Source organism: Equus caballus, chromosome 26, assembly GCF_041296265.1.
Source record: "Equus caballus isolate H_3958 breed thoroughbred chromosome 26, TB-T2T, whole genome shotgun sequence".
NCBI lineage: Eukaryota > Metazoa > Chordata > Mammalia > Perissodactyla > Equidae > Equus > Equus caballus.
The window spans coordinates 7,557,988-7,574,213 of NC_091709.1; the positions used below are offsets into that span (position 1 = coordinate 7,557,988).

Below are 16,226 nucleotides of genomic sequence, written 5' to 3' on the forward strand. Positions count from 1 at the left end.
ACCATGGACCTCACTACAACATGGGCCCAGAAGTCACCTTGGGCAGCAAGGGAGACTGTGGGGTCATTCCCGGTTAGGATGATAGTCTGTTATCCTGGCAAACCAGAGCTCACCTGGGATCAATCAGGCCCAGCCTGGGAGGAGTAGCTGTGATATACATGACAGAAAGGCTGGGGGCATCTAGTGAATTTCTGCCCTAAGAACTGTATGAGAAGTGCAGGGATGCTGAAAATCCTAGTTCACAGGAAGCACCAGGTTTATGGAGGGAGACCTGGCTATGGCCCTAAAAGCTGCATCACAAATGTTTCCCCTTAGATAGAAAACAAGCAGGAAAAGGAATTCAGAGTCACAGACCAGAATCTCAGGAGGATCAAGTCTAGGTCAAGGGTGAACAGGGAGCCTCTAGAGGGGCCTGAGGAGGGAGAGTCCTGCCTGCCCTTAGTCCATCTGCACAGGACCTTCCTCTAGCCTCATCCTCTCCATGTGCACATTTTGAGCTTTTTACAGTATTTTCCCCACTTAGAGCTGATGCAATTTCAGAGATTGAACTGGAAAACTACCATTTCCTAATATTTAGTAAAAAGAAAACTCAACAGGTCAAGTAAAAAATGCTTCCTCTTCCTCCAGAGGGCAGAAAGGCAGCCAGTGTTCTGGGGCACAAGCTGGTCCTGGCTCAGGCTATTTTTAAAGACACCCCAATTTCAGTGGCTGTTGCTCTGCCTCTAAAGTCCGGGAGATCTGGGGGGCTGTCTCTGCTCCTGGAGCAGGTGAAGGATACTCAGATGAACTTGTCCTCTGAGTGAGGGGGATTTGGGAGTGTCCTCACTAGCCAGGGACGGGCTGGCCCTTCTCCCTTCTCCCACATACAATAAGCTGATGACTCTGCAAGGTTTCTGAATTCAAGGTGGAATGTGAGATTCTGTATCTGATTTACATGAGCACAGAAAGTGAAAGAACCACACCACCACTCCCAGGCTGTGAAAGAGACAGGATTTTATTATAATGTTCATATGTAACACTTACTATTTACAAACATGAATCTTGTCCCTTCTCAATAGGTAAATAGGTGCTGGGGTAGAGATGTCAGGCAGATGGGGCAGGGTTGTCCTCTCTCACTTGGGCCTCAGGGGACCCTAGGAATCAGCTTACAATGCTCCCCTTCCCATCAGGAGCTGGCCCAGTGCATGCCAAGCACCCGAGCCGAGTCCCCACTGCTGAGGATGGGGCCGTGATCTGCCAATGGTACAGGGCTCACTGTTGGGGCCTGGCGGCTGAACAGAAGAGTCAGGTTATCTTGAGGTGCCTCCCCCAGAATCATGGCCCCCCTCCCCACCCCTACCACACTCTGCGCTCCAGGCCCTGTGTTCAGTCAGCCAATAGTATCCTATTCGTCCCTGCCACATGCATCTGCCACCACCTATTTCACAGAGGAGTAAACTGAGTCTCAGGAAGCTGAAGGGAATCTCCCCAGTCACAGGACTGGTCAGTGGTGGGGCTGGGATCCCAGCGCCAGCTGTCTGACTCCCCAAGACCACGCTTAGCCTGAAGCTTTACTAAACCGCTAGGATTCAGTCACCATCAGCCCAGACACTCACGCCTGAACTTGATGATAACTCTTTCTTCTCGGCCTTGAGTATTCTGCTGGCCAACCATGATGGGGGCTCCAGCCGGCAAGACTGGCTGCAGCAACAGGACAGAGAGGGACTGTGAGCCAGCCAGGAGCCACACTTCAGGTGTACCCCCACTGCCTGCCAGCAGCTCGAGTCTGGGTGTCCCAGAGTTCACCACGCAACAAGGCTTGGGGCTGACCGGGGCCATGGGCACAGGCTCTCTGGACTGGCCACCAGGGAGAGTCCTTCCCTGACTCCAGCTGGCCTCAGCTCTCATTATCACTGAGCAGCTCCCTGTCCTGGAACTAGGCCCCAAATTTTTCCTCGGGCTCTAGCCTGTAATTGTTTGCAGCCACCCCGAACAGCAGGGTCTCCCTCATGGCTCTGCAGTCCTGCGACCAGACGGAAGGAGAGGATGCAGACGGGGCCTAAGGGAGGATGCTGCAGCGGCCTTGCGGGGGCTGAGGAGTGGGGCAGGGGACCAGGCCTGGGAACCCTCCTTCCTTCCAGTTCCATCCAGGCTCCACCTGTTCTCAGAATGGGATAATCAGCCCTGCCTCCAGGAAGTATTCCTTGATGCCATCCGCCCTCAACCCACCCGCCAATTGGATGTGTCTCCCACTTCTCTGTTATCAAACTCTCCCCACGAAGTAAGATGCAGGCTAAGATGCAGGCGGTGGGGCCAGGGAGTGTTCTGCCCTGAGGGTCTCTGATTGCCATTTCCCTCCTCTCCCCTGCAGGAAGTGCCCCAGCTGCTCACCTCAGTCCTTTTCTCAAGGTTGATCTCCTTCCCCTGGAAGGCAGACAGCCAAGTCCATCAGAGAGAGTCCCTGCATGACCAGCCCCTATGCCCACCCCTTCTCACGTTGCACTACCGCCTGGTCCCCAGAGGGGCTGGGCATGCAGAGAAAGCAGGACTTGGACCTGGGCCGGGCTCTGGGCTCCAGAGGAGGAGGACATGGGGCTGAGGGACCTCGTAGCCCAACTCTCTCGGACGACAGACTTGGAGGCTGCGGCCTCAGGCAAAAGGGACAGCTCAGCCACTCATGTGCTGCCCAACTGGAGGGGCCCGACTTCTCTGTTCCTGCATGGGCACCGTGGGAGGGAGAGGCTGAGTCCAGCTCATAAACCTCTCGCAGCTGTGTGCTCAGGCGACTTTGCTGCCTCATCAGCCTTGGGGATGGAATGGGGTCTCACACGGAGCCTCTGTTCACCCATCCCTGAGATGGGCCTGACGCCCTGGCTCCCGGGGTGGCTGGAGGCTCTCCTGAGAGGAGATGTGCCTGGTGCTGGGAGCTCAGGGCTCAGTTCTGGGGCTCCTGAGCCCCAAGCCTCAGGATCCTGGTCCCCTTGCCTGGTCCCCAGGCTCACCCACCTCAAGATAAGCACCCATTGCCAGATGCAGCATTACCAGGTCATGGAGAAAAGTGCCAAGACAGGCGATGACACCCTGTGACATCGGGGTGGGAATGAGCCCTTGCTCTCAAGTCTCCCACAGACCCTCCCCTGAAAAGTCCTCCCCTCAGCCTCCTGGCCCACCCCAGAGCTCCCACGTTGAGCTGCCAAGGACACTTAGCAGCCTCCCCTCAACTCCCCTCCCTTCACATCCCAAGAACACCGCACTCCTCCTCATTAGATCCCAGGGCTGGATTCCGGCAAGTGACAGGGAATGTGGTCCCTGTCCCTCCCCACCACAAATCCATCCTGCACCAGCTCTTCCAGGCCCTCCTTCTGGTCCCTTCTACTGGGACTCAGGCACTGTGGCATCAGGAGGCAGGGCTGCAGGAGCCAGGGCCCTGCTCTCTGGGTCTGAGGCCTCCAGCTGGGAGGGCAGAGCCCCTCTCCTCTGACCCTGGAGCTCCTCCCCCCAGGCACCCTCACCCACTGTTGCTGCTGCTGCTGCTCCTGGACTCTCTGGGAGTGTATCTCTGGCATGGCAAATGTGGAGGGCCGCTCCTGCCAGGGTCGAGGACAGGGTCAGTGAGGCCACATCCCACTTCTCCCCAGCTCCACCGGCCTCCTATCTTGGACATCTGACCCAAGTCAACTGGCACCAAGGCTAGTCCATCCTCCAGGGTGTTCTGATTCTAGAACAGGCCCAGCTCCAACTCTCACTTGGAGTGTGAGCTTGGGCCTGTGGGCTGGTCTCCCTGAGCCTGTTTCCTCATCTGGAAAGGGTGAGTCCGCCCCCTCCCTCACAGGGTCTCCTGAGGACTCCTGCCATGACTGTCATCACTGCCCTCCCCTCACCCCTCCAGGGGGAGCGGGGCAGAAAGCTCCGCATGCTCCTTTCCTCTCTTTTATCCCATCGCCCTCCTGTGAGGCCTGCACCACAAGACCATCATCCCTGCATCTTCCCAATGAGGAGACAGAGGCCCAACAGGGGCAGCGAGCTGCTCAGGGGCCACAGAGGAGAGGCCGCTTGCCCCTCCCAGCCAGAGGCCCTCTTCCAATGTCCTCACCTAACCCCCAGCCCCACCACTGACCAGAGCCCTGTGCCCTGAGCTGTCGAGGTGCATCCTCAGTCGAGGCATGGATGGAGAGGGACAGGGTGTCCTGAGAACCTGGTTGAGTGGCTCCTACCTAGCCCAGGCCCCTGGAATGTCTGGCCCCCAGGCTGGAACCGAGGCCATGTCAAAGCCTTCGCTTCCCTAAGGAACCCCTCAGGACATTCCCCTGAACAGAACTCTCTTCGTCCACTCAGGATGTGGACCCCAAGGTACCACCTCTGATCAACAGGCAAGGGGGTGACAAGATGCTTTGCTCCCTCGTTTACATGAAGCCTCTGACATCCAATCAGGAAGGATCCACTGAGAATCCATGATGTCCCCAGACACTTCTCCTAAGCCACTTGGGACATATGTCATTGCCAACTAGGCACTCAGGTGGGACTCCTACGATGGACTGGCCGTGACTGCTTGAGGGACCCAGTGGGGAGTCCCAGAATACACACGGATCTGTCTCTGGTCCAGCCATTTGGACCCAAGGCTGAGGAGCCTGTTTGTCCAGCTGGGCCGTGGGAATCTCCTGCCATGCCCATCCCTGGGGCAGGCAGGGTGCCCTCCCCTTGGAGATGAGGTGAAGACAGAGGGAGCAACAAGGGCCTGGCGTCCTGAGGACAGGTTTAGGCTGAGGGCTAAACCCACGCCAACCACTCAGGAAGAAGCTATGTCTAACAGGATGGACCTGCATGGAAGCCGGAGACCCACAAACTTCAGCTCACCTGCCCGTGGACCAAAAGGATCCCTCCCCTTGTTAATCTGGACAAGACAGACTGGAATTTTCAGAGAAAGTTTAAGTGAGAAGCTATCAAAACGACACCCTGCCCAGTCCCCCTTCCCACCTCACCCTCCTCTTTCCAGACTCCAGCCTCCACTCTGCCTTGGTCATCAGTTCTCTGCTCAAGGACTTCTCTTTTCTACACAGTTTCTTGAAGTTTTCGGAGCTCTCCTTGAGGGGAGGGAAAGAAGGAAGGATAAATTTAGGAATAATGTGCAGGGGGCGGGGTCAGAGTTCAAACCCCTTTTCTCTGAAAACCAGAGAGATTCAAACAGCCTGGATGAGTGTTCTCAGTGGGCTCCTGTGAGCACTCGGTCTCCTTGGGACGGGGGAGGGGCTCTCCTCTGGGCCACCTGGGGCCTCCGTTCCATTTCTATTGAGCAGCTGTGTTTTGACCAGTTTGAGTTTCAGCTGGGTGTAGAGTTCTGTTGCTATAATCACTTGAAAACCTCCAATTTAGCTCAACCCAGTACCTGTCATTTAAGGAAACCGATTCCTGAAGCAGAGCTGGTGCACTAAGGAGCCCAGGAGGCTTAGAGACAGGGTCCCCCACCCCCGAGGCCCAGCCCTGTCCCCAGGGTCTGTTGCCTCCTGGGAGTTCCCAGGTGACTGAGGGGGCAATGGCAGACATATGGGAGGTCCCTCACCCACCCTGATCCCCCTAGGGAGAGAGGCCTACCCACTGGGAAACTTCGCCCCATGTGTTCTCCAGGCGACTTATGGAGGTTTTCTGCAGAGCAGAGATGACAGTGTGTAGTGAGAAGTTCATTAGGATGTTGCACTCCTGGGAAAGGGAGGAGAATGAGCTGTCAGTGGGGCTCTGGGGCCCCGCTTGCTCTGGCTTCAGTCTCCTTCAATTTAAATCTCCCCTCCTGGATGAGACACGTGCTCAGGGAGGCCCAGAAGGGCACATTTAGGACCCAAGGAGGAACACTCACAGGGAGGAGGACTTTAGTTCAACGCAGGGAAGGAGCCAGGCAGGAAGAGAGCATCCTAAGGCTGGGACCTGGAGTCCAGGTCAGGGTGCCCCTGGCAGGAAAGGCCTGGGGACTGTGCAAGGGCTTGGACCACACACTTCAATCCTGAGAACTGATAAAGAAGAGGCAGTTCCCAAGGCCCCAGAGAGGGACTGCACTGGGCCTGTGCATACCTGTGCCACCTGGATCCAGTGCTCCACCAACCTGGCCCTGTCCCGGGCTGTTCTGCTCGGGTCGCTGAGGCAGGTGGTTGTGATGAAGTTGACCACCCTCTGGAAATGGTCAACAGTGGCCTGGATGGTGGGTGCCAGGTGCTCATTCCCGGGCTTGATCCTCTTGCACCAGGAGGAGCCCAGGCACTGAGAGGGCACCACCTTCCTGAAGAGCTCCTGGGGAACAGGGGGAGTGTCACCTGGCCCTGCCACACCCCAGCTCTGTGTCTACAGCCCCCAAAGTCCCAGGCAGGATGTTCAGAGCTGGAGCTAGGAAGCTGAAGATGTGGCCTGAGCCCTGTGGGAGTCCCTGGACAGTATTCTCTGTCCACTGAGGGCACCCAGCACAGGATGACCCAGGACCCAACACTGGCAGGGAAGGCAGAGGGCATTTGCACCCAGCCCATCCTGGCTAACTCCAAGCTCCAGACGGTGGCTCAACCCAGCTCATCTCAAGGGGGCATCTTCCACCATCCTGATTGCCCGCTGGTCCCACTCCCCATGATGCACATTCCCCCATGGCAGCTACAGCCAGGGGCTTTGTATGTCTCCTTTGTAGTTACGTACACATCAGGTGTCTAATAAGTGCTGAGCCTCTTGAGCAGATGGTTGGGCCACCCAGGGACCTGGATGCACACATTGAGTTCCCCTCCCCCACAGAATGGGCCAGGACCCACCCAGCTTTCCACCTCTTCTACCTCATTGACAGCACGCCACTCTGTGCAGCAGGTCCTGTTAGTGTCCACCTCTACAGTCTGCAGGTGGAGAGCAAAGGCTTGAGGGTTAAAAGTTGCCCACATCATACATTTGGTCACGGGTGGAGCTGGGATTTGGGCCCAGATCATAGGAGTCTGGACCAGATCTGGGGCCATGATGGCAGAGGGAAGGCCTGCCCCACCCTGCCCTGAGAGCTCTGATGCTCACAGCATCCATCACGATCTACTGCTCTGCCACCAGCGTGAGAGGGAAGGCTGCGAGGTTAGGCTTCTCCTCACTTGGCAGGTTCTTACTGGCCACAGGCCTGGGGCAGGAAGGCTCTGGGGCTGGAGCTGGCTCTGTCTCTATTTTTGGAGGTGGGGATGGAATTCCCAGTAGAACTGGTGGTCTAGGTGACTCCAGCTCAGGAGCTGCCACCCCTGCTCGAGGTGATGCTGGTCCCTGCTCCAGCCCCAACACTGCTGATGGAGGGGATGCTGGCTCCAGTGCCAGAAGCGGTCAAATCAATGGAGCTGGAGCTGGCTCTACCTCCACAACTGGCCACTGTTCTGGTTCTGCAGTTGCCTGGAGACCTGGAGCTGGCACTGGAGCAGGACAAAGAGAAGGGTTCACTCACATAACTGACTTTACATGTCTTTCCCCAAACAGGAAAGATCCCACTGCCTGTGAACCCCACCCACAGTTTGCAGTCCCCCTTACCCTGCGGCTCTGCCTCAGTGGCCTCTGGAAGCTCCAAGTGGACCAACAGAAGAGGGTGATGGCAATCCACGTCTGAGTCAGTAAAGGTGACCTGCACGTACAGCCCCTTTAGCTTGAAGAAGGGACAGTGCAGGGGCCGCCAGGAATTCTACAGGTACTGTTCTAGCTAGGTGCCCAGGATGAAAGAGAGGGCACTGGGGAGAGTTGTGTGGAGCAAAGTCAGAGGCCTGGCCTTTCCTTCCACACTGTGCTCCCACAGCATCCTTCTCTGGGTGGAGGACCCTGAGGATGGCCCAGCCCACACCCAACCACCCTGTGGCTGTCCTTGCAGTGGAAGGCCTGGTCATCGACCAGGTCTAACAGAGCCTGTGTGCATTTCATTTGCTGCCCAACACTCTTATCCTGAGGGCCTGGCCAGAGCCTACCCCATCGCCCATGCACATGAGCATCAGAACTGAGGTTGGAGGCAGATCTGTGAGCAGGCGGCTCACCACATCTACTATCCAGGGCCCCGGTGGTGGTGGTTAGGAGAGGTGGATGTGGAGAGGGCACAGAGTGACATGGGACTATGGAAGGGATGGGTCTCTCAAGGCCCACTCAGTCCACCTCCTCTCTGCTTCCAGGGAGACTGGGACCCCACCCAAAACTCTCTTTGACTCATGTCCTCACGGAGGGCAAGCCCCCAGACCTCATCCCTCCCATGGGAATCAAAACCTGTGTGAGATCCAGGGTTCTGCCGGTCAGTCCCTCCCCAGCCACAGCCCACAGAGTCTCCCAGGCTCTTCTGTGGAGACAAGAGGCCCTCTTTCTGCACCAAAAGACCACTCACATTCTTAGATGGTCCTGTGGTTGGTCACCCTGGACGGAATATGGCAAGATGCAACCATATCTAGAAGAAGCCATGGAGGCGTCACATCTAATGTACTGTGGACATGACTGCTTATGTTTAGTGTGACTGCCCCACCCTCAGACTGGAATTGAGGCCCAAGGATTGAGTCTGCTCCATTCACTGAATAACCTTAGTGTCTAGGAAAGTGTCTGCATGGAGTAGGTGTTTAATAGAGATTGTTGAAAAGATGAACTCAACCAGAACCTTCTCAGATATCTGAGTAGGCCTGCGGCTTCTCTGCTGGCCCAGAGATCCTTAATTTGGCTACTACTCTAAGGACAAGGCCCAAGACCAGTTGAATGGAATTTCAAAACTCCTTTACAAATGGGGAAACTGGTTACTTTCCATGTGCTTTTCCAAACTCAGGAAAGCCAAAGGACAGTTTGGAGTGAGGCAGAGAGCTTCTCCAAGGGGGAGAGAGAACTGACAAACATGAGAATGTCCAGACAACCCACAGCCCTTTCTGCAGAGCTAGGAACCAGGGAAGCACCTGCCATGGCTTATCCCACGACTTCCTAGAATAACCCTATGACATGGGGGACAGAGAATTGTAAACATGAGAATGTCCAGGACACCCCGCAGCCCCTCTGCAGAGCCAGGCACCAGGGAAGCATCTGCTGTGGCTGATCCCACGATTTCTTACAACAACCTTGTGAGGTTCATCTTCTGACCACCCCACTTTCAGAAGAGTAAAGTGAAGCTCAGAGAGGTATGCTGACATTCTCCAGACACACAGCCAATAGGTGGGAGACTCAGCAGTGCACTGTGGAGGGGGCAGCTCTCACCTGTGGGACAGCTGGCCCAACACCTGCTGGGCGGTGACGAAGGCCTGGTGGGTGCACAGGAAGGGAGCAGTGCAGATGCTCCCTGGGAGGCTGGCCCAGGGACTCTGCCATGTTCTCCATTGTGCCTGCCTTGGGGTCAGCATCACGTAGGCCTGATCAGGGGACAGGGCTGAGTCCTTCTCACACTGACTGGACAAAGAGGGACATACAGTTGGCAGCATCGCCGTGAGCCACCAGGAGGATCAGGGCCTGGAGCTCAGACCAGAAAGTCCTATCGCCTCAGGAACCGATGGAAGATGAGGAACATAAGTGCCCATGCAGGAAAACATTCTAGGCTTTAAAAGTGTAATTTGAACTGGGGAGGAACAATAAACAACTGGCACCTTCAAGGCATTCTGTCAGCTGAGAAACAATGTCTCCTCCCTGTGTTAATGGCCTGTGTTAAGAGCATTATCCCAGTGAGTCATCAACAAACTTGCCCACTGTAGACGCTGGTAAACAAATGGTTACTAATTTGAGTGGCTACTCAAGATCACGCAGGTCAGAACCGAGAACTGAACACAGCATGGGCTGCAATACATTCCCTCTCAACCACCTGAGGCTTAGTCTGCTCCTGACGTGGAAGGGAAGGCTCTGGGGAAACCACATTCCCGGGAAGGCCCTAGGGGCGTCGCCAGATCCAGTCTGGGTTCTGGGTCTACCCCAGTCATCTTGGGGTCCTGAGTGTGGAGACCCCCCCGTGCCCATACTTACCCCAGACCATTGCTGGCTGTTGTTGGGGGCCTGATGCACCTGCTCCTTGTCCAGGGAGATAAGAGTATTTGAACCCCTTCACCAGCTCCTGGAGGATGTCCTGGGTGGAGCTCTACAAAGACAGAGCTTGGTACCAGGCCAGCAGGTATCAAGGACCTTCCACCCAGTCTGTGGTCCTACGTTATGGCAGACCCAGCCAACTAACAGTTTGTGAGGACACACTCAACATATTCCCTGCAGCACTGCTGAAATGACAACAGAATTGAATCCTGTCAAGGTCCAACAGCATCAAAAGGCTGAATGGCTGTGGCAAATGACCTCTTTAATGGGATATTCTGAAGATGAGTAAGGCCACAGCTCCTGACCTGGTGGGCCTACAGTGATTTGATGGGTTCTGTGAGATGACAAGTTGCAGAGAAATGTACACAATACCTTACTCCCACCCCCATTTTTGGTACAAACCACCCTATCAGGTGTGATGATTTGTAAGGCTCTGAGAAGGTCTGTAAGGACAGTGGAGCTGACTGCTCCACGGAATTCCCGGGGCAGGGATGTTAAAATAATCGAGTAGCAAAATGCAAAGACAACATAAAATTCCTTCCCCACCATTCCAACAAATATGCAGAGTGTATTTCTACTCTACCACATGGCGGGTGACTCATGTGTGGGGGGTCTAGATTTCTTTGGGATCGGGCCTGTGGGACGCTCATGTGGGAAAGCCCTACATGGCCCAGGGGAGTCCCCACATTTGAGTCTGTGTACTGGTCCTGCCCTAGACATTTTGAGGTCCTCACTGTGGAGATCCTCTGCTTCTGCTCTCACCTCAGACCAGCAGTGGAGGGTGTTGGTGGCCTGGTGCACCTGCCCCTTGTCTAGCGAGTTGGAGGAATTGAACCCACCGCTGGCTTCTTGACACTCTCCTGAGTGGAGTTCTGCAAAGACAGTGCCCAGGAGCTGGGCCAGGAGGAATTAGGGGCTGCCTGCACACTGTCACTGGGGCCAACTCCAAAGAGAAATTCTGTTCCTCAGTTCAGGCACAGAGAGGCATCTGCAAAGAACTCTAGTCAGGGAGGGAAGGAGATGAAACCTCGAGGGCTCCGTAACCAGGAGTGGAGGAGCTCATGTTCTCATGCTGCCATTCATGACCTGGGGTAAGAGAATGACAGACCCACCCGACTTCCAACCCTAACAACCAGCTCCTGCCCAGGAATGACCTGCCTCTATCCCCTGCCTTCTTCCTTCACACTCACACAGACACACACACACAATGAGGGGCAAGGGATGTGGGGCTGATCAGGTGGGATCATAGTTGTGTCCTGCCTGCACTAGCCTTTCCTGGGCTGCTCCACCTTACCTTTGGGTGCCTCCTGCCAAAGGGCCAGAGGCGTTGGGGATAAGTGAGCCATGTCTACAATGCAAAAGCCTCCCTTTGTGGGCTTTTCTGAACCCAGATCCTCTGAAAGTCAGGATACAAGAACAAAACACCTTTGTCCGTTGACTGCCTCCGGTCAAGTGAGCTGGATAGGGGGCTGTGGGTGCCTGGTTACCAGAGCTCTAACATCTGCTGAGGTCTATGACCAAGGAAGTGAGGTCATTTTTCAAGATTCCATTACCTGGGCCCCTTCCTTCAATCGGACTTGCCTAGAGCTGTCCTGGCCCCTGGGGTTGCTCACCCTCCTCCCCCAGGTCATCTCCTGAATGGTACCCAATGAGCCAGCACAGCCCTAGCCACGGCTCCCTAGAAATCTAACCAGGGTCCTAGCTTTGAGGAGACACATAAATGCAGACCTCCTTTTCCTTACCAGTTCTGTGTCCTGGGAAAGTCATTGTGCCTCAGGTCTTCCCCAGTCTCCAAACCTCCACAATGGGGATCAGGTTGGAATCTCCTTCCTAGGGATATCATCGATATACATAAGATAATATCTTCTATAACCCCTGTGGCCTGGTGCCACGAGTGTTAAGTCACAAACTGAGAGATGTAAGAATTACAAGAAAGGATATGATATAGCACAGAACACCACTCAAAGCAGGCCTGGGTTCCAGCAACGTGATATTGGAACAGTCACGTCCAACTTGGCCTCATTTTCAGGTCAGTGTCATGAGGGGGTTGAAATGAACGGAAATTCAGATATTGTCATCCTGTGGCATAAAACCATTCAATTGTTTCCTGTATATTTAGAATGAGACCCAAGAGCCTCATCTTGGCCTACCGGGTGGAAAGCCTTGACGATGGCATCCAGTAACCCCCACCCATTGTATACACATCTCTGTGTAACCACTAGGTTAGAAACCAACTAGCTTCTGAACAGAACACAGCCAGAGTGATGGGATGTCTCATTCAAATTTTAATTACAAAAGGTCTGTCACTTCCCTCTTACTCCCTCTCTCGTGTTCCATCTCTCTCTGTGTCATATCCCAGGAACTGGGAATCAAGCACCAGTGTTTGGGGCTACCCAGGGTGGAGGCCCATAGAGGAGAGACGGGAGAGCCCAGGCCAACAGACAGAAAGGAACTTAGGTTCTCAGTCCAAACTGAATCCAGAAAGCTGAGAGTGAACTTGGAGCAAACCCTCCCTGAGTCCAGCCTCAGCTGAGGCCTGGGAAACTCACTGAGGTAGAAGCACCCAGATAAACCATGCCTAACTGCTGGTCCACAAAAATTGTGAGATAGTAAACATTTATAGTGTTAAAACACAAAGTTTAGGGGCAATGAAGTCAGAGGGGGAAAAGATAACTAACACAGTCTACCAGGCCCCAGGCCCTGGCCCTACCTTTCACCTCATCTCCCGTTCTCTCCTCCCAGGTTCCCTCCAGCCACATCATCACCTGTCTAACCTCCTCTGGCCAAACTCACTTTTGCCAGTGAGTCTCTGCACCAGTGGCGCCTTCTCCCTGACACAATGCTCCAGATTGGTGTGGGGGTGGCTCCCTCTTTTCATTCCTGTCCCAGCAAATATCACCCCAGTGAGGCCTTTCAGACCATTCTGCCCAGTTGACCCCCAGCCCTCCTGCAAGGCCCCTGCTGTGTTTACTACAGCATCTGTCCTTTTCTTTCTTATGTCTTGGCTGTTGCCCATCTCTGTTCCAGACTGTAAGCTCCTGGCAGGCAGGGACCACTTGGTCATTTTCAGCCACTGAGGCCACCTGGGTGCCTGGCACAGGTGATGTGCTTGGCACACAGAGGCTGAAGCAATAGGGAGATCTTGCACCCCTCCTCCTGCTTCTGACCCACTTTGATCGTGGAGATGAACACTAGTAATCAGAAGTGCAAGTTGTTTCTGAGGCAGGGGAGCAGCCAGAAGACCGCAACATGACTCTTCGCTGCTCTAGGAGCACAAGCAAAGCTCAGAGAGCACCGTGGAAATTTCAGGTATATGGCATAATGACTTGATATACATATACTATATAATGATTACCACAGTAAGTTTAGTGAACATCCATCACCAAATAAAATTTTTTTCTTGGACAACTGAAAAAAGATGTAAGCAAGAACTCACTGGGCGACAGTGACGCAAGAGGCTGCCTGCCCCCTGGTGGCCACCACTAGCACAGCAGCCCAGGCAGGAACTCTGCCAAGCAGAAAGGAACCTTTCTTTGGGTGTCCTCAAGGCAGAGGCTCTCCAGTGTCCCAGGGGTAAAGGAGCAGGACCTGTAGGCTTCCAGGGAGCAGGAGGAATCTCGGGAGCCTACCTTTTCCCCCTTCCTTCTGTCCCCCACCAGGGCACCCTCTTCACTCTTGAAGAATCCTAACCTCAGCCAGGACAATGATGACTCCCTACCTCCTAATGAGGACCCCGAGGGTCCAACAAGGACTAGTCTCCTCCCTGGACTCTGGACTTCGTGTCCAGTGCTCTGGCATCTTCTGCCTTATCCCAAGTACTCATCCACTCAAGCCCCCAAGCCTCTTCGGTTCTAAAGGATCTCTAGGGGGTGGAAAGCATATTCTCAGGCTCTCAGAGCACAGTGGGTCATCGATGGAGAACCCAGACCAACAGACATGCTGTGAGGCATGGAACCCTCGGAGTCACCTGCTGGGTGTACTCCACTTTATACAGGAGGACACTCACTGAGGGCTTCTCTCCTGTACCCAAGGTCTACACAAGGGGAGGGCGGCCTCATCACACTTCCTGGTGCCCACAGAGGTGGGCTGCAGGACTCCAGTCCTATCCTCACCAGGCCAGGCCTGGGATGGCTCTGGAACCCATAGAGATCTAGGAATGCTAGGGATCCCTCTTCCCCGGCTATGTAGCTAGAACGGATGCTACTACCCCATGGGAGAGCTGCCTCCAACCTCCCTCTTGTCACTTCCCTGGTGCCTGCTTTCTTGACTGCCCCTCCACGGTCCCCATGAGAAGTCAGTGAGTGGGTGTGCCTGTGCACATGTGAAAATGTGGAAAGGAAAATGGCCCCACATGGAGAAGAGCGGGCAGGAATCCTCTAGGATCTGAAGGCTTCCCATTCCAAAGGGAACCTGTAGGGAAGGGGCAGAGCCTCAGTCAAGAAAGCTGGAGCTCTCTCTCAACTTCTGGACTCTGACCACCTCCTGTGGGCCCAGACCAGTTTCCCAACTGTACAGTGAGGAGTAAGATGTGCAACAGCCCAAGCTTGTGCTCAGCCAGGGCAGGTTGTTAGGCCGCATCCACACTGGATGAGGTGTCAGTGTAGGCTGCTGCTCTGGTGAGCAGAGACATAATGCTCCCTACCACACAAACACTGGGGGACAACCTGCCAGTCCACCAGGCCTCAGGTCCAATTCTTGCAAACAAAAGGGGCCAAGTGCTGGCCCGAGGACAGCTCATGTGTTTGTTCAACAGCTGTCTGAAGGAAAGCCGGTTCTCTGTTCTAAAGGGGAAGGGAGAGGGAAACAGTAGAAACGACCAGTGCTCCCTCCTACACTACCCTTCTAGCTGAAGAGGACGAGAGGAGGTCACTGTCACACAAATGGCATCTGTTCATCTACCACAGGCCCTCTCTTCAGGTAGTTCATTCACTCACACACAGAACAGAAAGGCTTGCTTCCCAACTAGTAAATATGAATGGGGTCCCTGCCTTCTGTTCCCAGCAGAGTGATCAGAAGCACTGTGCAGGCGCCAGCTGCCTGTGCCTGGGAAGCAGATCTGAGCAAATCCTTTCTATTTCATAAATGGAGTTGTCTGGGTCTGAGGTTGTAGGACCTCTTAGGAAACAGCATGTTCCTTAAGAGCTGAGTCAAAATGGAATCTCCGCAAATGAAATAAGTGCAACGCTCTAACCTCCCCCCCATTATACTCCCCAAAGACTTAGAAGCTACAAGGTGAATATCACCAGCTAAGTTAATCCACATGAAAGTGATAATGGCCAAAATGGCACATGGTGAAATTTATCATTGCCTAAATATCAATGGAACAAGAAATACATCTGAAAGCATTTTGATATGTATATTGAGTTGGGAAAGTTGACTTGATAGAAATAACGACACCTATAACAAAATTTAAAATAGTAGAATTTGTAGTCAGTACATTGTGATGTGGATAAAAAAATCCAGCCACTTGCATGAAAAATAATTGATCCTGGGGCTGGCCCCGTGGCCGAGTGGTTAAGTTCGCGCGCTCCGCTGCAGGCGGCCCAGTGTTTCGTTGGTTCGAATCCTGGGCGTGGACATGGCACTGCTCATCAAACCATGCTGAGGCAGCATCCCACATGCCACAACTAGAAGGACCCACAACGAAGAATATAAAACTATGTACTGGGGGGCTTTGGGGAGAAAAAGGAAAAAAATAAAATCTTTAAAAAAAAATGTAAAAAAAAAAATAATTGATCCTGATAAAAAATAATTTCAGTGAATTAAAAATAAAAGTGCATATATTAGAATTGCTTTACAGGGCTATATTTTAAAGAAATCGATCAAGGAATTCATACTGTATTGCATACTGCAAAGTTGATAAGAGAATCAATCTTAAAAGTTCTCATCGCAAGAAAAAACATTTGTAACTACGTATGAAGATAGCTGTGAACTGGGATTTTTGTGGTGATCATTTTACAATATATAAAAATATCAAATCATTACGTTGTACACCTGAAACTAACACAAAAAATAAGATTAAAATAATTTTTAAAAGTCCTATTAAGTTTGCTCTGAAAAATACATTTCAGGACTGGCCCTGTGGTAGAGTGGTTAAGTTTGGTGTGCTCTGCTTTGGCAGCCTGGGTTTGCGTGTGTGTTTGGATCCTGGGCACAGACCCACACCACTCGTCAGTCATGTTGTGGTGGCGATCCACATACAAAAATATAGAGGGAGATTTACACAGATGTTAGCTCAGGGCTAA

The 16,226-nt window shown here is 53.5% G+C and overlaps 1 protein-coding gene across 50 annotated transcripts in view; it reads right to left on the reverse strand.

The window, feature by feature from the left end:
• Positions 1 to 976: 976 nt before the first annotated feature.
• Positions 977 to 16,226, reverse strand: part of LOC102150103 (ral guanine nucleotide dissociation stimulator) — a 31,686-nt gene continuing 16,436 nt past the window's right edge. For 3 of the 50 annotated variants that reach the window (XM_070252375.1, XM_070252377.1, XM_070252376.1), the window contains 14 exons: positions 11,724 to 11,811; positions 10,744 to 10,875; positions 9,922 to 10,033; positions 9,169 to 9,357; positions 7,495 to 7,585; positions 7,324 to 7,379; positions 6,040 to 6,255; positions 5,569 to 5,673; positions 4,954 to 5,060; positions 3,492 to 3,566; positions 3,022 to 3,060; positions 2,371 to 2,403; positions 1,596 to 1,680; positions 977 to 1,271 (listed from right to left, as the gene is read on the reverse strand). In XM_070252375.1, coding sequence (XP_070108476.1) covers positions 1,146 to 1,271; positions 1,596 to 1,680; positions 2,371 to 2,403; positions 3,022 to 3,060; positions 3,492 to 3,566; positions 4,954 to 5,060; positions 5,569 to 5,673; positions 6,040 to 6,255; positions 7,324 to 7,379; positions 7,495 to 7,585; positions 9,169 to 9,288 — 1,053 coding nt within the window. In that variant the 5' untranslated portion in view covers positions 9,289 to 9,357; positions 9,922 to 10,033; positions 10,744 to 10,875; positions 11,724 to 11,811 and the 3' untranslated portion in view covers positions 977 to 1,145. Of the gene's footprint in view, positions 1,272 to 1,595; positions 2,003 to 2,049; positions 2,404 to 2,534; positions 2,695 to 2,985; positions 3,061 to 3,491; positions 3,567 to 4,953; positions 5,061 to 5,568; positions 5,674 to 6,039; positions 6,256 to 7,323; positions 7,380 to 7,494; positions 7,586 to 8,208; positions 8,279 to 9,168; positions 9,358 to 9,921; positions 10,034 to 10,743; positions 10,876 to 11,723; positions 11,812 to 16,226 lie in introns of those variants that run through there. The other 47 variants (XM_070252346.1, XM_070252345.1, XM_070252347.1 and 44 more) reach the window with 43 other exon arrangements.